Source organism: Gracilinanus agilis, chromosome 2, assembly GCF_016433145.1.
Source record: "Gracilinanus agilis isolate LMUSP501 chromosome 2, AgileGrace, whole genome shotgun sequence".
Lineage (NCBI taxonomy): Eukaryota > Metazoa > Chordata > Mammalia > Didelphimorphia > Didelphidae > Gracilinanus > Gracilinanus agilis.
The window spans coordinates 502,087,156-502,107,629 of record NC_058131.1 but is presented as its reverse complement, the minus strand read 5'-3'; the positions used below and the strand labels follow the sequence as shown (position 1 = coordinate 502,107,629).

Below are 20,474 nucleotides of genomic sequence, written 5' to 3'. Positions count from 1 at the left end.
CATCTTTGAATTTATATAAAGAGGGAGACTACTACATCTAAGAGTTTATTTTGAGGTAGAAACTAGTGCAAGAAAGAACAGTTTGGGGTTGTTTTTTTTAGGCATTCAAATTAGATACAATCATTCGTTTTTAAAGTAATGAGGTATTTTCTCATTCTGTCTACGTTCATTATTTGAAAGCCTATTAGCTTTACCAGACTAAGTATGGAAAATGACAGATTTTTAATTTAATTTGCTACTGCAATATACTGTACTCTGGCTAACCTCTAAAACTGAATGAATTAAGCCACGTTCCTTTGAAGAGGGGAAGCCATAGCTTTATGCTTTATATGTGCAGTCTGTAAATACTATCATTTGTGTTGCAATAGAGATGTAGGAGCCTGATTCATTTATAAAGCAGATATAGATTCCATTGTTCATCTGTTTCTTTTCCCCTGATGATTGATCTAAGGTGTTGTGTCTCCTTTTCCTGGATGGAAGAAGGAATCACATTGTATGAGCATTTTTATTCAATAATATGCTCACATTGTTTCACCTCTTGCTATCTTTTGCACTACAAGAATATCTGTGCTGCATATTGAGATAGCTAATGCCACTGCTAGAAAGTACAAGCTAATTTGGTTAAAAGATAATGTAATATCTCAAGGTAGCAAAATTTAATTAAATTAATAGCTGGATTTAAAATAAGAAATGGATCTATACTCAGTTTTTGATGTGGAAGATTAGCAAGGTAAAAACACATAAATTAAACAGTAGTGTTAACTTCAGTGACATTCCTGAGCAATTTCTTATGATCTCATTACTGGTGTCCCTCCTTTTAAATAAATTTGATGTATGAGGTTTTGACCTTGAAACATTTTTGAATTGATTTGTTAAATAATCTGATAATTTGAATTAAACACATTTTTAGGCAGGTGTATATCATTTATTAGTCATAGGTAAGTGACGAGACACTCTCCTCGAGGTCCTTTCTAGTTCTAATATTCTAAATTTTTGTGGACAAGCTTCCATGAGCTATCCATATGGACTCAGAGAATCCATAGAATCCAGAAACTCTTCTTTGCTCATTGGGCAGAAAGGTAAATTGAGTGAAAGAGGGACAAGAAAACCATATGATAAGACCTAAAATCTCTGGAGATCATTCTCATAAGCCACAATATCACTGATGAATTACAACATCCTGAAGTGAGACTGATCACCATTATAAAGTTCTCAATTAAATCTACAGAGAAATTAATTTCTATGATAGAAATTTTTTGGTTTTAAACAGAAATCAATAGAGACTGTAATAAGCTTTTGTTTTACAACTAACTTTGCTAAAATGCATCTAATTTTTTTTTAAACCCTTGTACTTCAGTGTATTGTCTCGTAGGTAGAAGATTGGTCAGGGTGGGCAATGGGAGTCAAGTGACTTGCCCAGGGTCACACAGCTGGGAAGTGGCTGAGGCCGGGTTTGAACCTAGGACCTCCTGTCTCTAGGCCTGACTCTCACTCCACTGAGCTACCCAGCTGCCCCCAATGCATCTAATTTTAAAGGAAGAAATGCTTATGTGATTTTCATTTAATAAAAAGTCAGCTTAGGTAAAAATTAGTGACTTAAATACCTTTTTAACATGATAACTTTTTCCCACCATCATCTTTTTAGGGAGTTTGAAAACAAAAGGATTTTTTAAAATTCTATACTAACTTTCTAGTAAATCGTTATAACAAGACAAACATATATATGGGGTCTCCCAAAAAGTCTTATGCAGTTTTAAGCTTTAATAGCCTAAAATCACCCTAAGACTTTTGGAACACTCCATATTATTTGATTCTGTCTTATTCAATAAAATTTGAAAGGTGTAAAATGAAATTAGAAAAATTAACAATATGATTATCATATTGAATAAAAGAATACATAATACTCATGGATTATTCCAAGTTGTAGTAGTTATGACTTAGCTTTTCTGGTTAGTTACAGAATCAAATAGATCTACAAACTAATATAAACAAAGAAAGAAAAGGAAATTTCAAGAAACCTAGTAAAATAAAATAAAGTCGGGGGCAGCTGGGTAGCTCAGTGTATTGAGTCAGGCCTAGAGATGGGATCAAATCTGGCCTCAGACACTTCCTAGCTGTGTGACCCTGGGCAAGTCACTTGACCCCCATTGCCTACCCTTACCACTCTTCTACCAAGGAGCCAATACACAGAAGTTAAGGGTTTAAAAAAAATTAAAAAATAAAATAAAGTCTTACTCATAAGGTTACAGTGCTTGAGTTTCTAATGGAACAAACATATGGCAAATAGATAGTTTCCCACAATAGTTTATCATGTAGGTTAACCTTAAGACCTAGTAACGTGAACAGTGGAGAGTTGAGGACCTCACTCCCAGTAAATAAGGATTTCAGAGGTTCTGCAGAAAGTAAAAAATAGTGTTCCCTTCCATGACAAGTGCAGTGCTTCTTGGCATTACTCAGGAGATCTTGATGCTAAACATGTATGCCTGCTGTTTGGGGGCAGAAAGACTCTTTAGGATTTCCCTTCTCAGTCTCCCAGGGAGTCTACCTTGACCTTGTTACTGATGGAACCAGATTTTGATTGACAAATTAGTCCTTCCCATCCTAATGGATTATTATAAAGAGAAGCAGAAGAACAAAAATGGAAGGAGCAGCAGGAGCAATGAGTCCACCACAGGGGCAGAGATGCCAAGAAGTTATAAACAAGCACATGAAGACAGCTCCAGATTTTCCAAGCCAGATCCGAAGAATGGAGCTGCATGGGTAGATCATTATTTCCCAAGTCCCTTTAAATTCCTCTCACAGCCTTCCTTCAAGGTATGCAAGGATTTTCTCTGTTTCTTAGAAGTTTGTTTACCTTTTTGTTTATTTTATTTTATCTCATAAGTCAGCAACTGTGATAAACAGGTTAGCCATTGCATTTCTGATCAATGTGTGTTATTGAACAAAGATCAGACTCCATGGTACCCATATGCATCCCTCAAAGACAATAGATTTCCATGAAGCAAGAATAGAACAGTGATTAGCAAGAGAACTGAATAGGCAAAGAGACAAAGAAATGTGACTTCAGCAATCACACAAAATGGGGCAGTAATACAGAATAGGATCAATTACAGAAGAGAATCAATTATAAAATGATACAGAATCAATTTCATTTCTTCAAGTAGTAAGCCTCTTCAGGAACTCTTTTCTTATTTTAAAAATCTATTAAAAATTATGGTTTCAGATCTGGAAGGGACCCAGTTTACAGATAAGAAAATTCAGGTCAGTGGAGATTAAGTAATTTACCTAAAATTACCCAGCTAATAACTGGCAGATCTCAGACTAGAACCTACTTTTTTGGACTCCTAGTCTTTTTTTCTCTAAGCCATATCATTAGCTTACTTTTGAATCATACTTTCAATTTTTATAAAAATAGAATCTATTTCAGTAACTCCCCTTCCTTATTTGGTAGATTTCAGTGTAATATGTCTCGGTCCTAACTTAGCTTTTTGGGAGGGGCTGGGGGAGGAAAGTAATATTTCTTAAATGGTGTTTAAATAATCGTTTTCATGTATAAATACAACTTTCGTAAATAAAGTAGAAGCTTCCTGAAAGCAAGGAATGTTTTTGTTTTTTCTTTATATCCCCAGTGATGAGTAAGAATCCTGATAAATAGTAAACACACAATAAAGATTTGTAATTAATTTATATATCTAATGAATTTAATAGAAGGTTATTCTGGAGAAGAATACTTCTATTTTACATATACTAAAACCAGAATAATATTTTGAAGTAAATATGTGCATTTAAGTATTATACTTTAATATTAATACCTAAAAGAAAAGCTTTGCAGGAGCCTTCAGAACACTGTTTAACTTTTCCTTAAAAAAGCATTTACTTGCCTTATTTGAAAAATATGTAAATTTTAATCACTGTTTTTATGTGTTGATACATAAATACTGTATCTTAAAATGTGTATAACTATTAATATTTTTAAAGAATATGCTACTCATACTGCCCTCACTTTTTCAAAACACCATTCATTGTGTGCTGCCTGCAAAATGCTAATTTCAATAATAGCAATTCAAGCTCCTAAACATTTTAAATGGGCTCTGTTAAAGAGTCAATTTAATGAACAAGGTTAATGAAGGAGTCACCGTTTCATTTCATTAGCAACCACATATTTAACTAATTTGCTTTCCCAAACACTTTTCTTTTCTAGTTGTTCTTTTTTTTTTAATTTTCAAATGTTGATTTATTGAGTAGGATGCTAGAAGTATATGTTTAAAATGTCCAGAGATATACCTATAATAGATACAGAAAGACGAATAAGATTAGTACTGCCTTAACAATGTCTGGCAATTCTAGTCTTTTTGTTGTGACTTATTGTCTGTTGATATTTGGATAATGTGTCTAAGTATTTCTCTACACCTTATTTTGAATAATTAACAGTCTACTCTAAATCATTACCTAAATGGCCATTTTCTATACTTCAACAAAATCTATTAAACATATTTTCTGTGCAGAGCACTGTATTATGGCTGGGGTATGAATATGAAGGTCTCTACCCTCAAGGAGCTTACAGCCTAGTAGAGGAGATAAGATATTATGATAAAGCTTCACTTATATATAGTGCTTGGAGGTTTTCAGAATACTTTCTTACAACTTTATGAGATAGATAGTACAGATCTTATGACATTATTTTATAGATGGGTAAACTGAGTTTCTGAAAGAGTAAGTGCTCTGCCCATGTATATAAAGAAAAAATAAAATACAGTAAATGCACAGGGTGGGGCTAGAAAGGGAGAACAGAAGGGAAAGGAATAAACATTTATCATTTACTATATACCAGGCACTGTGCTAAGCCCTTAAAAATATCTCATTTGATTTGATCATCACAACAACCCTGCAAGATAGGTTCTATTGTAATTCCCTTTTTCAGTTGAGGAAACTGAAGCAAATAAATACTAAAATGACTTTTTATTCTCAGCTCTTTCTCCACAGTACTGCCTTAACTCCCTCTAATAGAGGAGAGCTCCAGCAGAATTCTATGAGAACCTCATAGATGTGTGAGAAATTACATAACTGGAGAGATCAGGGAGGAAAGATTTCATGGAAGAGGCAGCACCTTTGGTACATCTTGACAAAAGGCAAAACTTTACCACATAGAGAAATATGAGGGGAACCTCTTCCAGCAATAGAAGATAATATACACAAAGGGGACCCAACAAGACTGGCAAATGGCAGCATACCCAGAACAAAGAATGTATGAAAATCAGAACTGTAAGACAAGACTAGACAAATAAAGTTGCCACATTAAGGAAAACCTTGGATGTCAGGATAAGAAGCTTATAGTTTGTTTGCTTTGTAATAGGGAGCTACTAAAGGTTCTCATGAAAGAGGGATATGATTCAACTTAGATAGCAGGAAAGATACTCTGGCAATGTTCTGAAGAATAGATTGAAATTTATGATTAAGATGACTTAATCATAAAACTTTGGGGCCCCAAATACTGCAACATATCAGGAGATTCATCAAGTGAATCATTTCTATGGGACAGAAACTCCTCCCAGCAAGGATTGCAGCCCCTCCATGCATTACAGAATGATCTTCATTGATTGCTTTCAGGGGGAAAAAAATCTTTACCTGGAGACCAATCTCCTGGTGCATTTAGCTAAATGCCTGGCTATATTTAGTCAGTCTAGTCTTCAAATGCCAGGCATACAGCCCATTACCGAGTCCATAACTGAAGCTTGCTAGATCTTTTAGTACTATCTTCCACTGACATAGGTCCTCAATGGAGGTCAGAAAATAATAGTCACAACTAAAATGTGTATAATTAATTATTTTCACATAGTTGTATTGCTATCAAACTTTTTAAAAGAAGAAAATCATGGAATGGTTTCTGTGCCTTTCTTCCTCTCTTCCTTTTTTTATCTGCTGGGCTTTATTTAGAATTGGAGTTCGTTCCTAATCATTTAAGAGTGCCCAAAGTAACAAATCCAAATTCATGTGATTATATCAATTGATGCAGAAAAATCCTTTGACAAAAGTACAACAGTCATTTATATTAAAAAAACTTTATAAAGGATAGGCACTGAAAAGTATTTTTTGTTATTGTTAATATAATAAAATTCATCCATCTAAAAAGAAAAGGCTAGTACTAAATACAATAGGGAAACACTAGAAGCTTTCCCAACAAAACAAGAATTTCCCTTTCTCATCTATTCTTTGCTATAATTCTAGAAATATTAATAATAGCAAAAAAGATAAGCAAAAGAAATTAAAAGCATAAGCATAGGCTAAAAGGACATGGAATCATCCCTATTTGTTGAGTAAATAATCGTTTGCTAAGAAGATCCTAGGGAATAAGCAAATAAACTATTAAAGACAATAACTTCAATAAAATTGTTAGTTAAAAAAGCCACAAAAGCCAATAGCATTTCTGTCTAGCTATAACAAAATACAAAGGGCAATCTTAGTACCAAATAGGAAAGAACATACTTGGACAAAACATATTCATAGCAGCTCTTTTTGTGGTGTCAAAGAATTGGAAATTGAGGGGATATCCATCAACTGGGGAATGGCTGAATTAATCGTGATATATGAGTATAATGGAATACTACTGTGCTATAATAAATGATGAGAAACAAATACATAGAAGACTAAGACAAGTTTATAATAATACAAGTCATTCCCCAATTGACAAATGGTCAAAGGATATGAATAATCATATTCAGATTTCACCTTTCAGATGAAGGAATTGAAACCATCAATAATCATATGAAAAAAAAAGTTCTAAATTACTCTTGGTTAGAGAAATGCAACTCTGAGGCACCACCTCACCTATCAGATTGGCCAATGTGACAGTAAAGTGATAAATGTTGGAGGGGATGTGGCAAAACTGGGACACAAATGCATTCATTGCTAGTAGAGTTGTGAACTGATCCAAACATTCTGGAGGGCAATTTGGAACTATGCCTAACAGGCTATACAACAATGCATACCCTTTCCTCCAGTAATACTTCTACTATGTCTGTATCCCAAGAAGATCCAAAAAAAAGGAGAAATGACCTATTTGTACAAAAATATTTATAGCTGCTCTTTTATGATTGCAAAGAATTGGAAATTGAGGGGATGTCCATCATTTGGGGAATGGCTGAAAAAATTGTGGTATATGTTAGTGATGGAATACTGTCATGCTGTAAGAAATGATGAACAGGATGATTTCAGAAAGAGTTGGAAAGACCTACATGAATTGATGCAGAGTGAAATAAGCAGAACCAGGAGAACATTGTGCACAGTAATAGCAATATTGTACAATGATCATCTGTGAACATCTGGGAAAGACTTCACTACTCTCAGCAATATAGTGATCCAGGACAATTCTGAAGGACTCTGACAAATAATGCTATCCATGTCCAGAGAAAGCACTGTTGGAGTTAGATATAGATCAAAGCATACTATCTTTCACATTAGTTTACTTACAATTTTAGGTAGGGGTTTTGGTCTTATATCAGTATTCTCTTACAACAAATGACTAATATGGAAGTATGTTTTGCATGGTAATACATGTATGGTCCAGATCAAATTGCTTACCATCTGCAAAAATTAGGGAGGGAAGAAAGGGAGGAAGACAATTTGGATCTTATAATTTCAGAAAACATATGTTGAAAATTGTTGTTACATGTAATTGGGAAAATATCTTTTTAATGAAATAGACTAAAATTTTTTAAAAGAAAAAAGGCAATATTAGGGAAGTACAATTTGCAATAACTATAAAATATATTAAATATTTGGGACTCAAACTAAAAAAAATGCTCAATACCTACAAAAATACAATTTCAAAATATTCCTTAAAGAAATAAAAATCAACTTCAGTAATTAGAGAAATGTTCAGTGCTCATGTCTGTACCATGCAAATATAACAAAAATAATAGTATTACAAAAATTAATGAATAGACCAGTGGAAATACGCATCAGCCATAGTGATGGGGGGGAGCTCGGGGGTGAAGGGGAAAGTAAGAGCATGAATTATGTAACCATGTTAACTTTTCTAAAAAATAAATATTAATAAATGTTTTAAAAAATATTAATGAATAGTTTTAGTGCTATAGCATTCAAAACTATCAAGGGAGTACTTTAAAAAACTGGACAAAATAATGACAGTTTATTTGAATGAACAAAATATCACTAATATCAAAGTGAAATAATAGAAAAATTAAGAACAAAAGGAAGTGCACATTTCCAGACTTCAAATTCTATTATGAAATATTAATCATCAAAAATATTTTGTACTAAGGGCAATGAGGGTGACATAGTGGATGGAGCACCAATCGTGGAGTCAGAAAGACTGGAGTTCAAATCTAGCCTCAGACATTTATTAGCTGTGCAAACCTAGGGCAAGTAATTTCATCTCCCATTTGCTGCATCTGTTTGCCTCAGTTTCTTCATCTATAAAATGAAGATGATAATAATACCTATATCCCAATGTTGTTGTTAGGATCAAATGAGATAATAATTGTAAAACACTTAACACAGTTTTTGGCATGTGGTGTACACAATGTAAATGTTAGCTATTATTATGAAAGGTTAAAAAAAGGAAAACTACACTAATGAAACAGGCTAGAAGACTTTGAAAAAATTGAACTCAATAACCCAATGATTGATAAACTCTAAAACATAAAACACCTAAGTAAAGAATTCGCTATTTGATAAGAATTACTGAGAAAATTGGAAATCAGTCTGGCAGAAATTATTTCTAGACCAACATCTTACACAATGTATACACAACTTAAAATGAACATCTGACCTGAATAACAAAAATCATACTGTAAAAAAATTAGGAGGCAACCAAGTCAGGCACTTTTCATAGCTGTGGTTAAGGAGCGAATTGTTCATCAAAAAAGCAATTGAGGCAATTTCAAAAGATAAACTAGATAATTTCAGTTACATGAAATTGAAAGGCTTTTGCATGAACAAAATTAATGCAACCATGTTAAGAAGGGAAAAGGTCAACTGGGAAGAATATTTATATCAACTCTCATATCCAATGTCATATACGGGCAATTAACAGAAATATTTAAGACCAAAAGCTTTTCCCCTTAAAGATAAGTTGTCAAAGGATATAAACAAAAAATTTGCAAAAGAACTGCAAACAATTAACAATGAGAAACACTGATGATGTAAAAATAAAATGTACCATTAAAATTTATTTAAAAAATAAGATGTTAGAAAATGGGACAAATTTGGGGGTAGCAGATGATTTGGGATTTAGCAGATTCTATTTTGGACATATTTATTTTGAGAAATTTAGGTAAAGATATTGCAAATATAGAATTGAAGCTCTGGTGAGATATGACTGGACATGTAGATTTGGGAATCATCTGCATAGAGATGATAAGTTAAACTCATTGAAGCTATTATGGTCACCAAGATGGAACAAAGAGAGAGAGAAAAAGAGGCTTAGGATAAAACCCTGGAGTAAACACACATACACACTCACTCACACATGCACACACACACATACACACACACACACACTTTGAGTGTGGGTAATACATGATAATATAGTAAAAGATAATGAGTATTTAGATAGGTAAGAGAACCAGAATTGAATAATTTCACAAAAGCACAGGAAGGAAGGAAAAGGTGAGATGTAGTTTAAAAAACTGCCCCAAAGGTCAAAATATACCTTCCTTTTCCTTGTCCTAAAATTGTATCTTTAAATCTTTAGAACTATTCTATGTTCTAGGATTTGGAGAACAAGTTTGTGTTTATCCTAGCCAGACCTTTGATTCAATTCAATTCACTTCAACAAATATTTATTCAATTCTATGTCCAGTACACTTGTATGAAGGGATCTTCCCTCTTAAAGCTGTCATGGGAGAGTTTTAGTATGGCTGCCATTTGCTTGAGACAGCAGGTCATTTCACTAGCTGGAGCTTGCAGTATTTAGCTGAGACATCATACTTTAGCTCAGGTGATTAACTGGTTAGTGATAGAAGAATTTCTGACTCAGCTTTATTAATTCTATTTACTTATGATGAGCATTTTCTGTCACTAGCCGTAGCCCTAGTGTTAATGGCTAGTCTGCAAATTCCATTTAAATCCTCTCATATTTGCTGATAAGTTTATTATTTTTCCTGATGTAGATCTTCCCCTTCTGCTATCTGTTATTTGATGTGTAAATCTTTACCTTCCCCTTCTGTCCTCTGCAAAATTCCATTGTATCCATCCTGCCTGGTAACTAATACCTATAAAAGGTTGCTGAAAACATTGGCTGGGCCTATTAGTTGTCATGTACCATTGGATTATGCTCCACACTTATAATAACCCAGTTATTAAACTGTCTATATGTGTTAATAAGTATGATTGACAGCAGTAACTATCAGTGAATCCTCGGACAATTTTTCTTGTCAGAGCTTACAGTCCAGTAGTGTGAGGATACACAGACACACACACACACACACACACACACACAACTCATCTACAATATTATTTATGCCAAAAGGACATTAGAGGGTTTCAAAATAAAGTGCTAGAGAGATCCAAGGAGGGTTAGGTAAGATACTTCATGATGAAAGAGACAATATCGAATTGGACTTTAAAGGATGCATATGAATTCCAAAAGAGCTGGGGAGTGCATTCATAAGTTCACAGATCTAGAACTAAAATGGATCTTAGAGGCCATAGAGTCCAATGCTTTCATCTTACAGATGAGGAAACTGAGGGCTACAGCTATTAAAAGCCTGAGTTCATACATGTTTCAAAGATAGGATTCGTGCCTACCACCTCCTAGTGCCAATACACAGTCGTCACTCAGGCTATGAGCACAGAGTTCAGAGGATGTTCCACAAGTAGAAAATACTCTAGGTTGCCTAGAGTTCAGGGTCAATGGAAGGAAATTAAATGAGTAAACCTAAAAAGACAAGGTAGCCCCAGATTATAGAGGAAGCTGAAAGTCAGACAAAGAAACTTGAATCTTATGCAGAAGGCAGTAGATAGTCATAGAAGATTTTTTCCCCCTAAAACTCATACCTTATGTCTTAGAATTGATTCTAAGTATCAGTTCCAAGGCAGAAGAGCAGTAAGGGAGAGGCATTGGGGGTTAAGTGACTTGCCCAGGGCCACACAGCTAGGAAGTGTCCAAGGCCAAATTTAAACCCAAGATCTCTCATCTCTGAGCCTGGCTCTCTGTCCACTGAGCCACCTAGTTGCTCCAGTCACAGGAGATTTTTGAGAATCCCTTTGTAGATATAACTAGCCTTTGTCTTTCCAGAATGAAGAACCGTAACTATTTTCATCTTTTGTCACCAAAGAGTTCAGTGATTCTGTTCAACAAAAATTAAGTGCCTTACTATTGTATAAAGTATTCTGCTTGGCATTTAGGATTCAGAGATTCCCCATTCTCAGGCTTCTCTGTCTCTGTTCTTTCTTCTGAGATGTTACAATAAGAAATATTCAGTAGTTCAGCAATAAAAATAAAAAAAAGTTCAGCAAAAAAAAAGTAATAAAATAAACCAATAGGTGCTTGGTTTTTAAAGGCTAGAATGCTATCCTAATGCAAGTAGGTGGAGCAGTGGATAGAGTGCCAGACTTAAAGCAAGGAAGAAATCTTCCTGAGTTCAAACCTGGCCTCAGACATTTACTCGCTATGTGACCCTAGGCAAGTCACTTACTAACCCTGTTTTCCTCAGTTTTAGCTCAAAAAATGAGCTAAAGGAAATGGCGAACCATTCCAGTATCTGGAGTGCCAAGACAATGCCAAATGGAGTCACAAAGAGACAGATAACTGAAATGACTGAACAACAACAACTTCAGCTATTGATACTTAGTTTTTAAGGGCTAGAATAATGCTATCAATTTTTCCCCCTTTGAGTCCTCTCTCTGATAATATCTAGAATTTTTTTTGGCTTTAAAAAAAACTTGTTAGGTAAGAGTCTTCAGGGAGCCATCTAGATTCTAAAATTCCTTTTCTGGGTCATAATTGATTATCATCCTCTAAGTATAATTTGGATCACTTCTAAATGAAGCAATCTGTTACTTACCATAAGAAAACACATTGTAGCTTCAAGGAAAGCTCCTGAATGTTAACACATGTGCTAAAATATGATACAGATGTTTAATGTCTAACCAAAATATTGCTTTCCTCTCTTCAGTCACTTGCCTCTGATCCTTTGCCTAAGCTAGCATTCTATATACCACCTGTTTGTCAGGATGTTTTTATAATGTTTTCTTTTCTGAATTTCTGCTTTATATGCTAGTCATAGTGGCTTTTTACTAGCATCTCCCTATAAATTCTTTAGTGATTCCCAATGTGTTTTATATTCGGTGAAATACTACTTAAACTATGTCATGACAAAGAGTTTAGATAAACATAATGAAGGAGAATGAGAGAAGAAATCTCTAGTTAGAACCTTTTTGGGAAAAAAAATCTTATTTTACTATTGTGCTTATTTCCATGGGCCTGGAATATTTAAGACACCTTATGAATATGGAATCAGGTGCAGCCAGTTGTGAATCGAGACATATGCTACTTCATAAGGAGATTTGTTAAAGACAGCAAAATAAATTAATTCTATCTGGATGCAATCTGTTTGCCTGAGATATTATATTTGATTTTCATTAGATCTGAAAAGAGTAGAGTTGCCACCTGTCAGGTTTTCATTGGCAGCATAGGAAATGAAGGCGCTTTGGTTTATAGATTTATAGCTGGAAGGGAATTCAGAAATCATCTAACATGAGGAAAGTGAGGCCCAAACAGATTAAATTTTTTGCCCAAGGTGATAATGGAGGAGACAAAACCACATCCAAGGTTCAGACTGACTTTTGATTCAGACCCTTAAGGTCAAGTCAACAAACATTTATTAAGCACCTTCTTAGTACCAGGAACAGGCACTGTGCTAAGCACTGAGGATACAGAGGAAGGCAAAAGGAGAATCTCTGCTGTCAAGGAGCTCACAACCTAAGAAGATGGTCACATGCTCTGTTTGAATGAATTTTCTGATTCTTTCTTCCTCTGCCAGTCTTTGTGTTCTTCCCTAAAGCCTCAAGTTGGTAAAGGTAGGCATGATCTGGTCAAAACTTTTCTCACCAATGTTTTTTTTAATCTACCTGAAATGCCACTTCTCATCTCCCATCTGCTTTCTGTCAGCTTTGTCTGTTCAATTCCTACCCATTCTTCAAAGCAAAATTCAAATATAATTTCCTCCATTATACTTTTTTCTATTTCTCAAGTAGAAATTATCTTTCCATGAAGCTTTCCTAGAATTTTATATCTCCATTATTATAATTTTATATTCATTCACTATAATGAATGCATGTAGTTAGTACCTAGTATAGGAGAATTAAAATCAAGGTTCAAGTCATGCTTTAGATACTCAGTAGCTGCATAAGCTTGGACAAATCACAACCTTTCTGAGCCTCAGTTTTCCTGTCTAAATAATAGGAGGGTTAATAATAGAACCTACCTCAAAAGATTGTTGCAAGGGTCAAGTGAAATTATGTAACACACTTTTCAAATATCAGTGTTTTTTACATATCAGTTCCTTTACAAGTTATTACAATTGCCTACATTATAATTATTTACCTTTCTGTTATATCCTTCCCAGTAGATTTATGGTTCCATCAAGGCCAGGAAGGTTTCTCATATTTTATATTCTCTTCAGTGCTTTATCTAGCAGTACCTTGCTTATAGTAGATACTCAAATATTTATTAGTTGAATGAATTATGCTTCTCAGTTTCTTAGTTTGTCATTTTAATTGTATGTTTTCAAATGAATAAATATTCATTTAAATTATCTGTTAGGCTATACTAAAAAAAATTAGCAAGGAGGCCTCTCCTAATACTTTGAAGAATACTACTGCTTCATAAATAAATCAAATTGAGTAGAAAAATCTAAAAGCATGCAAAGGGAAAAGAATGATATAAGTTTATTTGTTTTATGACTTTTTTCTACTAGATGAGAAGTAAATGGACAAAATGGACTATAACTCAATATTTTTAAAAAGTAAATCAAATTTAAATTAATAGTTGAAAAAGGAGGGATGTGGTTTTAAAAGCTTACACCATAGAGAATGTCACAGCCCAAAGGAAAAAAACCAATAGGAATCTGAAAGATGAAATATGGAAGGTAGGGAAAGAGTTAGGAAGGACCTATAAACTGAAAAGTTGTGTGCCATAATACCTATACAGGAGCACTTCCTATATAGACTAGTTGTGTGACCATGGCCTAGACATTTAATGAATCAAATGAGATAATGTTTGTAATATGCTTTGCAAATCTGAAAGCCCTATATAAATACCAGTTATTAATACCTAAGGTAAAGATAGAGTGGGGAAAAGTAATTGCACATCCTAATGATAATAAAAAGGAACCAAGCTCAAGAATTTGGAGAAAAAAATAAATTGGAAGTAAAGCTAAATTTCATGCCTAGGTCTGTTTCTAAGGTCCCTAAATATAAATAAAAGAAAGGAGACAAAGGAACAAAGAATAAAAAGAGAATTATAAAGGGAAAGATCCATCCTTTCCATTAGTGTTTGAATGAAGCATAGTAGGGAACAGAAAAATGGGACTAAATAGCCATAGACGGTTGAGAAATGATCAAAGGAATGATGGTGCAAGAACTATTCTTTTATTTAAAAAAAAAGGTGCACAAGAAAGAATAAAGTTCAATATGGGTCAATCTTGATGTAGTAAAAGGAAGGAAGGAAAATGACACAGAGTAAAAATTGTTCAAAGATAATGTATATCTTTGTTAGGCATAATCTTAGCAACAAGCAATAAAAGGGAAAATGGATAAAAAAAGGACATAATAAATGCAATTAAAAGAAGACATGTCTTATATAATCAAGTATAGGTAAAAATGAGAAAAGCAAAGATGGAAAATGAATTCAGACTTCAAAGTAAGTTCAGATAAATGTTCTTCTTATAAAAAAAATCACAAATCTACTATATGTTTAGCTTACTTTTCTTCATATCTATGTAATAAATCCTATCCACAAGTGTCCCAGTACATCCCCACCCTCCCCACATAACAAAAGATATCATCAAGGCAGCCATCATGTATATATAAAGTCTTTCATATTTCACCTTTCTATTCACTTTCTGGAGGCAACAGTCTCAGTTTATTCTTCCAGCATTAATTTTGTAGTTGTGTTTAATGTTCTCTTGATTTCACTGTTCATTGTCTCGTGTAGTTCTTTACAAGTTGTTTTTTCTTATAGTGCAACAGTATCCCATCACAATCACAACCACAATTTGTTCAGCCATTCCCCAATTGATGGGCATCTCCTTGTTTTCCAATTTTTTGCCACCACAAAGAGACCTACGTAAGTATTTTGGAACATAGGGGTTATTTTCCTCTTTCCCTATTCTTCTTCTCTCCAAAATGGTTGGGTCAGTTCACAGGTCCACCAATAATTGTGCATCAGTCTCCCCATTTTTCCACATCCTCTCCAACATCTGTCACTTTGCCCTTTCGTTATTTTAACCAGTCTTCTGGGTGTGAGATGATATCTCAGAATTGTTTTGGTTTGCATTTCTCTAATCAATAGTGACTTAGAGCATTTTTTCATATGCCTATATATGACTTTGATTTCTTCATCTGAAAATTGTCTGTTCATATATTTTACCCATCTGTCAATTGGGGGATGACTCTTATTCTTATAAATTTGACAAAGTTCTCTTTATTTTAGATAGGAGATCTCTATCTAAGAGGCTATCTATAAACATTTTCCCCCAGTTTTCATCTTTTTTTCTAATCTCAGCAGCATTTTATTTGTACAAAAACTTTTCAATTTACTGTACCCTTCACATACACAATGTTTAAATTTGATCCATGCTGCTTATGTCCATGCCAACTTCCAGAGCCTCTACTCTGCCAACCATAATTAGAGCTTCACAGTCCTGCCAATGGTGTTTTCAACTCATTTCCACCTTTTCCAAAGGTTTTGAGGGGGAAAAAATTGACTCTGACCTTTAGAAAATGTCTTTAACTATTCTTATATTGTCCCACCTTGATCTACTTTCCAGGTCAGTTGTTTTTGTGATAAGATGTTTTGTATTCTCTTCTATTATTTAATTCATTTGATTTTGCTTTATTATTTCTTGTTGTCTTAGGAAATCATTACCTTCCCCTTGTCCAATTCTTTTTTTCCATGAGTTTCTGGATCTCTTTTTCCATTTTGGTGATCTTTCATAATTTTCTTGATTTTTCTTGTATTGCTCTTTTTTCTAGTTTTTTTCTCAATTTCATTTGGCTTCTAAGGTATTTTTTAAACTCTTCCAAAAGTTCTTTTTGTGCTTATGGCCCTTTATTATATTTCTTTGCTGTTTTTGAAGTAGTTGTTTTTATTTCATTGTCCTTTGAGTTTGAACTGAGGTTTTTTCAGTCCCCATAGTATCTATAAATAGTTGGCTTTTTCCTTTGATGGTGGTTGTTATTGTTGTTTGTGAGTCTGTTTTTTAAATTTTAGTGGCTAGGCCAATAGACTTAATTATTGACTTTTTGCTAACCTCCCAGGGTTCCTACAGTACCTATAGTACAGTAACAGGGGTATGTTACCTCAGGTTTCAGGATTTTTTTTTTCTTGAGCCCTTTTTAGTTATTCTAGTTTTTTTTTTTTTTTGTTCAGGGTCATATATAATCTCTGGGTCTCTCACTCAAGTCCCAGTCCATGACTGATCTCAGGTACTCAACCAGAGCCAGAGGGCAGTTCTGCCACTTCAAGTAAGCAGACAGTCCACTTTCCTCTATGATGGCAACCAGGGACCTTATTCTCTTGGAAGAGATTGCAAGAGACAGGGCCCTAATCCATCAGCAACCACACTCACTGGTGCACACTCCTTCATCTCCCACTGCTGTGATCCAGTCAGAGCAGCCATCCAATCTATATACCTCAAGTCTCCAAAGTCCCTTCCCTGTCAGCAGAGAGGCCTGAGGTCCTGCCTTAAGGCTCTGGTGCCCACGGACACTGTGGTATCCATTCTTTCAGTCCAGCTGTGGGCCAGTGTGGGTCTTCTGAACCAATATCATCATCACTAATACAGCTGCTCCTTGGGCCCTCCACCTACTGATTCTACTTGTATACTCCTGGATATAAGCTCCTGGGCTCAGCAAACAAAATGAGGTGGCAGATCCTGACCTCAGGGACTGTCCTGTTCACTCCATGCTGTTTGTTCCTCCCTCCAGGGTCTATGAAGGTGGGACTGAAGCCAGGGAAGTCAGAAGCCTTCCTCCCTAGTTGTCCTTGACTGTTAATCTTCACTCCTGACTCCTGTCTGTTTCTGCCACTTTTAGCATTGATTCTATGGGGTTATTTTTGGTTGTTTGTAGGGGGTATTCAGAAGAGAAGGAAGCTTCACATCCTGATTCCACCCTTTTCCCACAATGCCTCTCTTCCAATTTTGTTAATGGTCTTGCAGGTAGATTTTTTATTTATTAGATATCAAATTATGATCATTTAAAGAGCATTCCTAAGAAGCAGATATCTTCATTACTATTAGTAAATGATGTTAGCACAACTGATACCTAATTTTTGTGTGTTATTAAGAAAATTCACTTAGTACTAAAATATTTTAATAGATTTATAACTATTGAAAAGTTACTATTATGCATCCTTCAAGGAATACCTCAAATAATAAGGATGTCTTTGATCCTTATCTAGCTTTGTATATATCCATTGTTGCCATAAAATGACCTGTGATTACATGGTATCAGATCTATAAGAGACATCAAAGGGTGTCAGTCAAACTCTAATTCAGGCTAGGTATCTCTCAATAGCATTCCAGACAAGTGATCATCTAGTCTCTATTTCAAGACCTCTAGTAATGAAGAACTCATTTCTTGCCATTTCGCTTTTCAAAAGTTCTCATTATTAGGAAGTTTTCTTAAATCAGACTTAAGCTTTTGAAGCTTCTTTCCATCACTTCAAGTTCTGCCTTCTAAGGCCAAGTAGAACAAGTCTAATCCCTTTTCCTCATCACAATCCTTCATTAAAATTCTTGAGGATCCAAATCATTTTTCCTTTTACTATATCTTCTCCAAACTAAACATCTCTAGTTCTTCAACCAGTCCTTACACAGCATGGCCTCCAGTCCCCTCACCATTCCAGTCTCCATCTGCTATTACTGACAGCTTTATCCTATATTCTTTTCTGACCATAGATGATATCTTCTTAGCTTTTCCCTTTGACCTTTTCACAGACAGAGGTTGTACAATAACAGCTCTGAAAAAAACAAATTCTCAAGGTTTTACGGAAGATTCTTCCTCTTAAGGCTCTCTTCCTTGAACTTAATTACATTGGCTTTCTAATTGAACCTCCACCAACCATCCTTTTTGGAAGCATGAGTCCAAGCAATCCTCACCCCTTTGGCAGCCAATCATGAAATGTTTACTCTATTACTTATCTTCTTGACATTCCCTAAGGACTGTCTTATGGACAGATAGAATCATCCACCTATGAAATTATAGGGTTACTCAATCGGCTCTCCATTACCAAAACTTATCAATTTACCAACAGTACCTGAAGCCCATTCTGTTAAAAATGACCCTTTTGTGTATGTAAAATCAAGCCATTCCCCAATTGACAAATGATCAAGGGACATGAATAGGCAGTTTTCAGATAAAGAAATCAAAACTATCAATAAACACATGAAAAAGTGTTCTAAATCTCTTGTAATTAGAGAAATGCAAATCAAAACAACACTGAGGTACCACCTCACACCAAGCAGATTGGACAATATGACAATAAAGGAAAATAATGAATGTTAGAGGGGTTGTGGCAAAATTGGGACACTAATTTGTTGCTGGTAGAGTTGTGAATTGATCCAACCATTCTGAAAGGAAATTTGGAACTATGCCCAAAGGGCTTTAAACAAATGCATACCCTTTGATCTAGAAATACCACTACTAGGTTTGTACCCTAAGAAGATAATAATGAAAAATGTTTGTACAAAAATATTCATAGCCATGCTCTTTGTGGTGGCAAAAAATTGAAAAATGAGGGGGTGTCCCTCCACTGGGGAATGGCTGAATAGATTATGGTATATGATGGTGATGGAATACTACTGCGCTGTAAAGAATGATGAATTAAAGGATTTCTATATGAACTGGAAGAATTTCCAGGAAGTGATGTAGATTGAAATGAGCAGAATCAAGAGAACATTATACACAGAAAGTGAAACATTGTGGAACAATACAATGTTTTGGACTTTGCTAATACAAGACAATCCCAAGGGACTTATGAGAAAGAATGCTATCCACATTGAGAGAAAGAACCGTGGGAATAGAAACTCAGAAGAAAAACAAATGACTTAACATTTGTTTATATGGATATATGTTTTGGGGTTTTGGTTTCAAGAGACTGAATCTAAGTCATCTTGTCTTTTTTTTAAAAACATTACCTTCTGTGTTAGAATCGATAATGAATATGTAAGAGCTGTAAGAGCTAGGAAACTAGGGTTAAGTGTGTTGCCTAACATCATAGCTAGGAAGTGTCTGAGGACAGAGTTGAACCCAGGATCTCATCTCCAGGCCTGGCTCTCTATCCACTGGGTCACCTACCTTCCCCCAGGTCTTCTTGTCTTTGAGGCCAACTCTCTAACCATGGTACCATGCTGGCTCTTCTACAAAGTAAGTGCTCAATGAGTATTTGTTTTATGAAATTGTTATTTTCAAAATCCAGTTTGGCTGTTGACAATGCCTCCAGTTTTCGAATTGTTTATTTTGCCTAAGTGTTGTCAGACAAACAAAAAAAACTTGCCACTCCTCTATGTTTTTGTTCTGTATCTCTTCCGTTTTACAGTTAAGTTCCTAGAAACAACTGTCTGAGGTCATTTCTTTTATTTGTCTTCTCACTCATCAACCTCTTGTAATCTATCTTCTTACCTTATCTTTAAAATGAAAATATTTTCTCTGAAGTTATTAATAATCTCTTGATTGTCAAATCCAGTGGTTTTCCTCAGACCTATCTTTTTGATCTCTGCAGCTTTCAACACTATTCCTCTCCTGAATATTCTCTTCTCTTTGGGTTTTTTTGACATTACTCTCTTTTGAACCTCCATCTACTGGTCTTTCTTGAGGACCCTCCTCAGTCTTTGCTGTATCACTATGGATCCACCTGAGTCGTCCTTGATGTATCACTTTATATGTACCCTCTGTTAACTATGGTTGAGTCTATCCTTGGCTCTCTTCTCTCTATATATCTTCTATCAATGATCTTATCACTTCCTTGTGGTTCAATCATCAATCTCTATGTAGATGACTCCCAGATCGAGACCTTGTCTCTCTCCTGATTTCTAGTACTACATCACCAACTACAATCATTTGACTTACTTTTTTTTCTTTTTTTCAACTGCTTTATATATTATGGAATCACAGAATTTTACATTTGAAAGGAAGGACTTCTTAGTTCAACCCATTCCTGAAAAAGAATCCAATGATACATCCAACAAGTAGTCATTTTGTTTCAAGCCTCTGCTTGAAGATTT

General features: G+C 34.8%; 1 protein-coding gene across 2 annotated transcripts in view; it reads left to right on the top strand.

Moving 5' to 3' along the window:
• The window catches only part of EFCAB11 (EF-hand calcium binding domain 11), a 185,181-nt gene that overhangs the window by 84,652 nt on the left and 80,055 nt on the right, over positions 1-20,474 (top strand). The window contains exon 6 of one of the 2 annotated variants that reach the window (XM_044664998.1): positions 19,519-19,597. The exons of the other annotated variant lie outside the window; for it this stretch is intronic. Within the exon in view, the coding sequence (XP_044520933.1) occupies positions 19,519-19,588 (70 nt within the window). The 3' untranslated portion in view covers positions 19,589-19,597. Of the gene's footprint in view, positions 1-19,518; positions 19,598-20,474 lie in introns of those variants that run through there. 2 annotated transcript variants of the gene reach the window in all.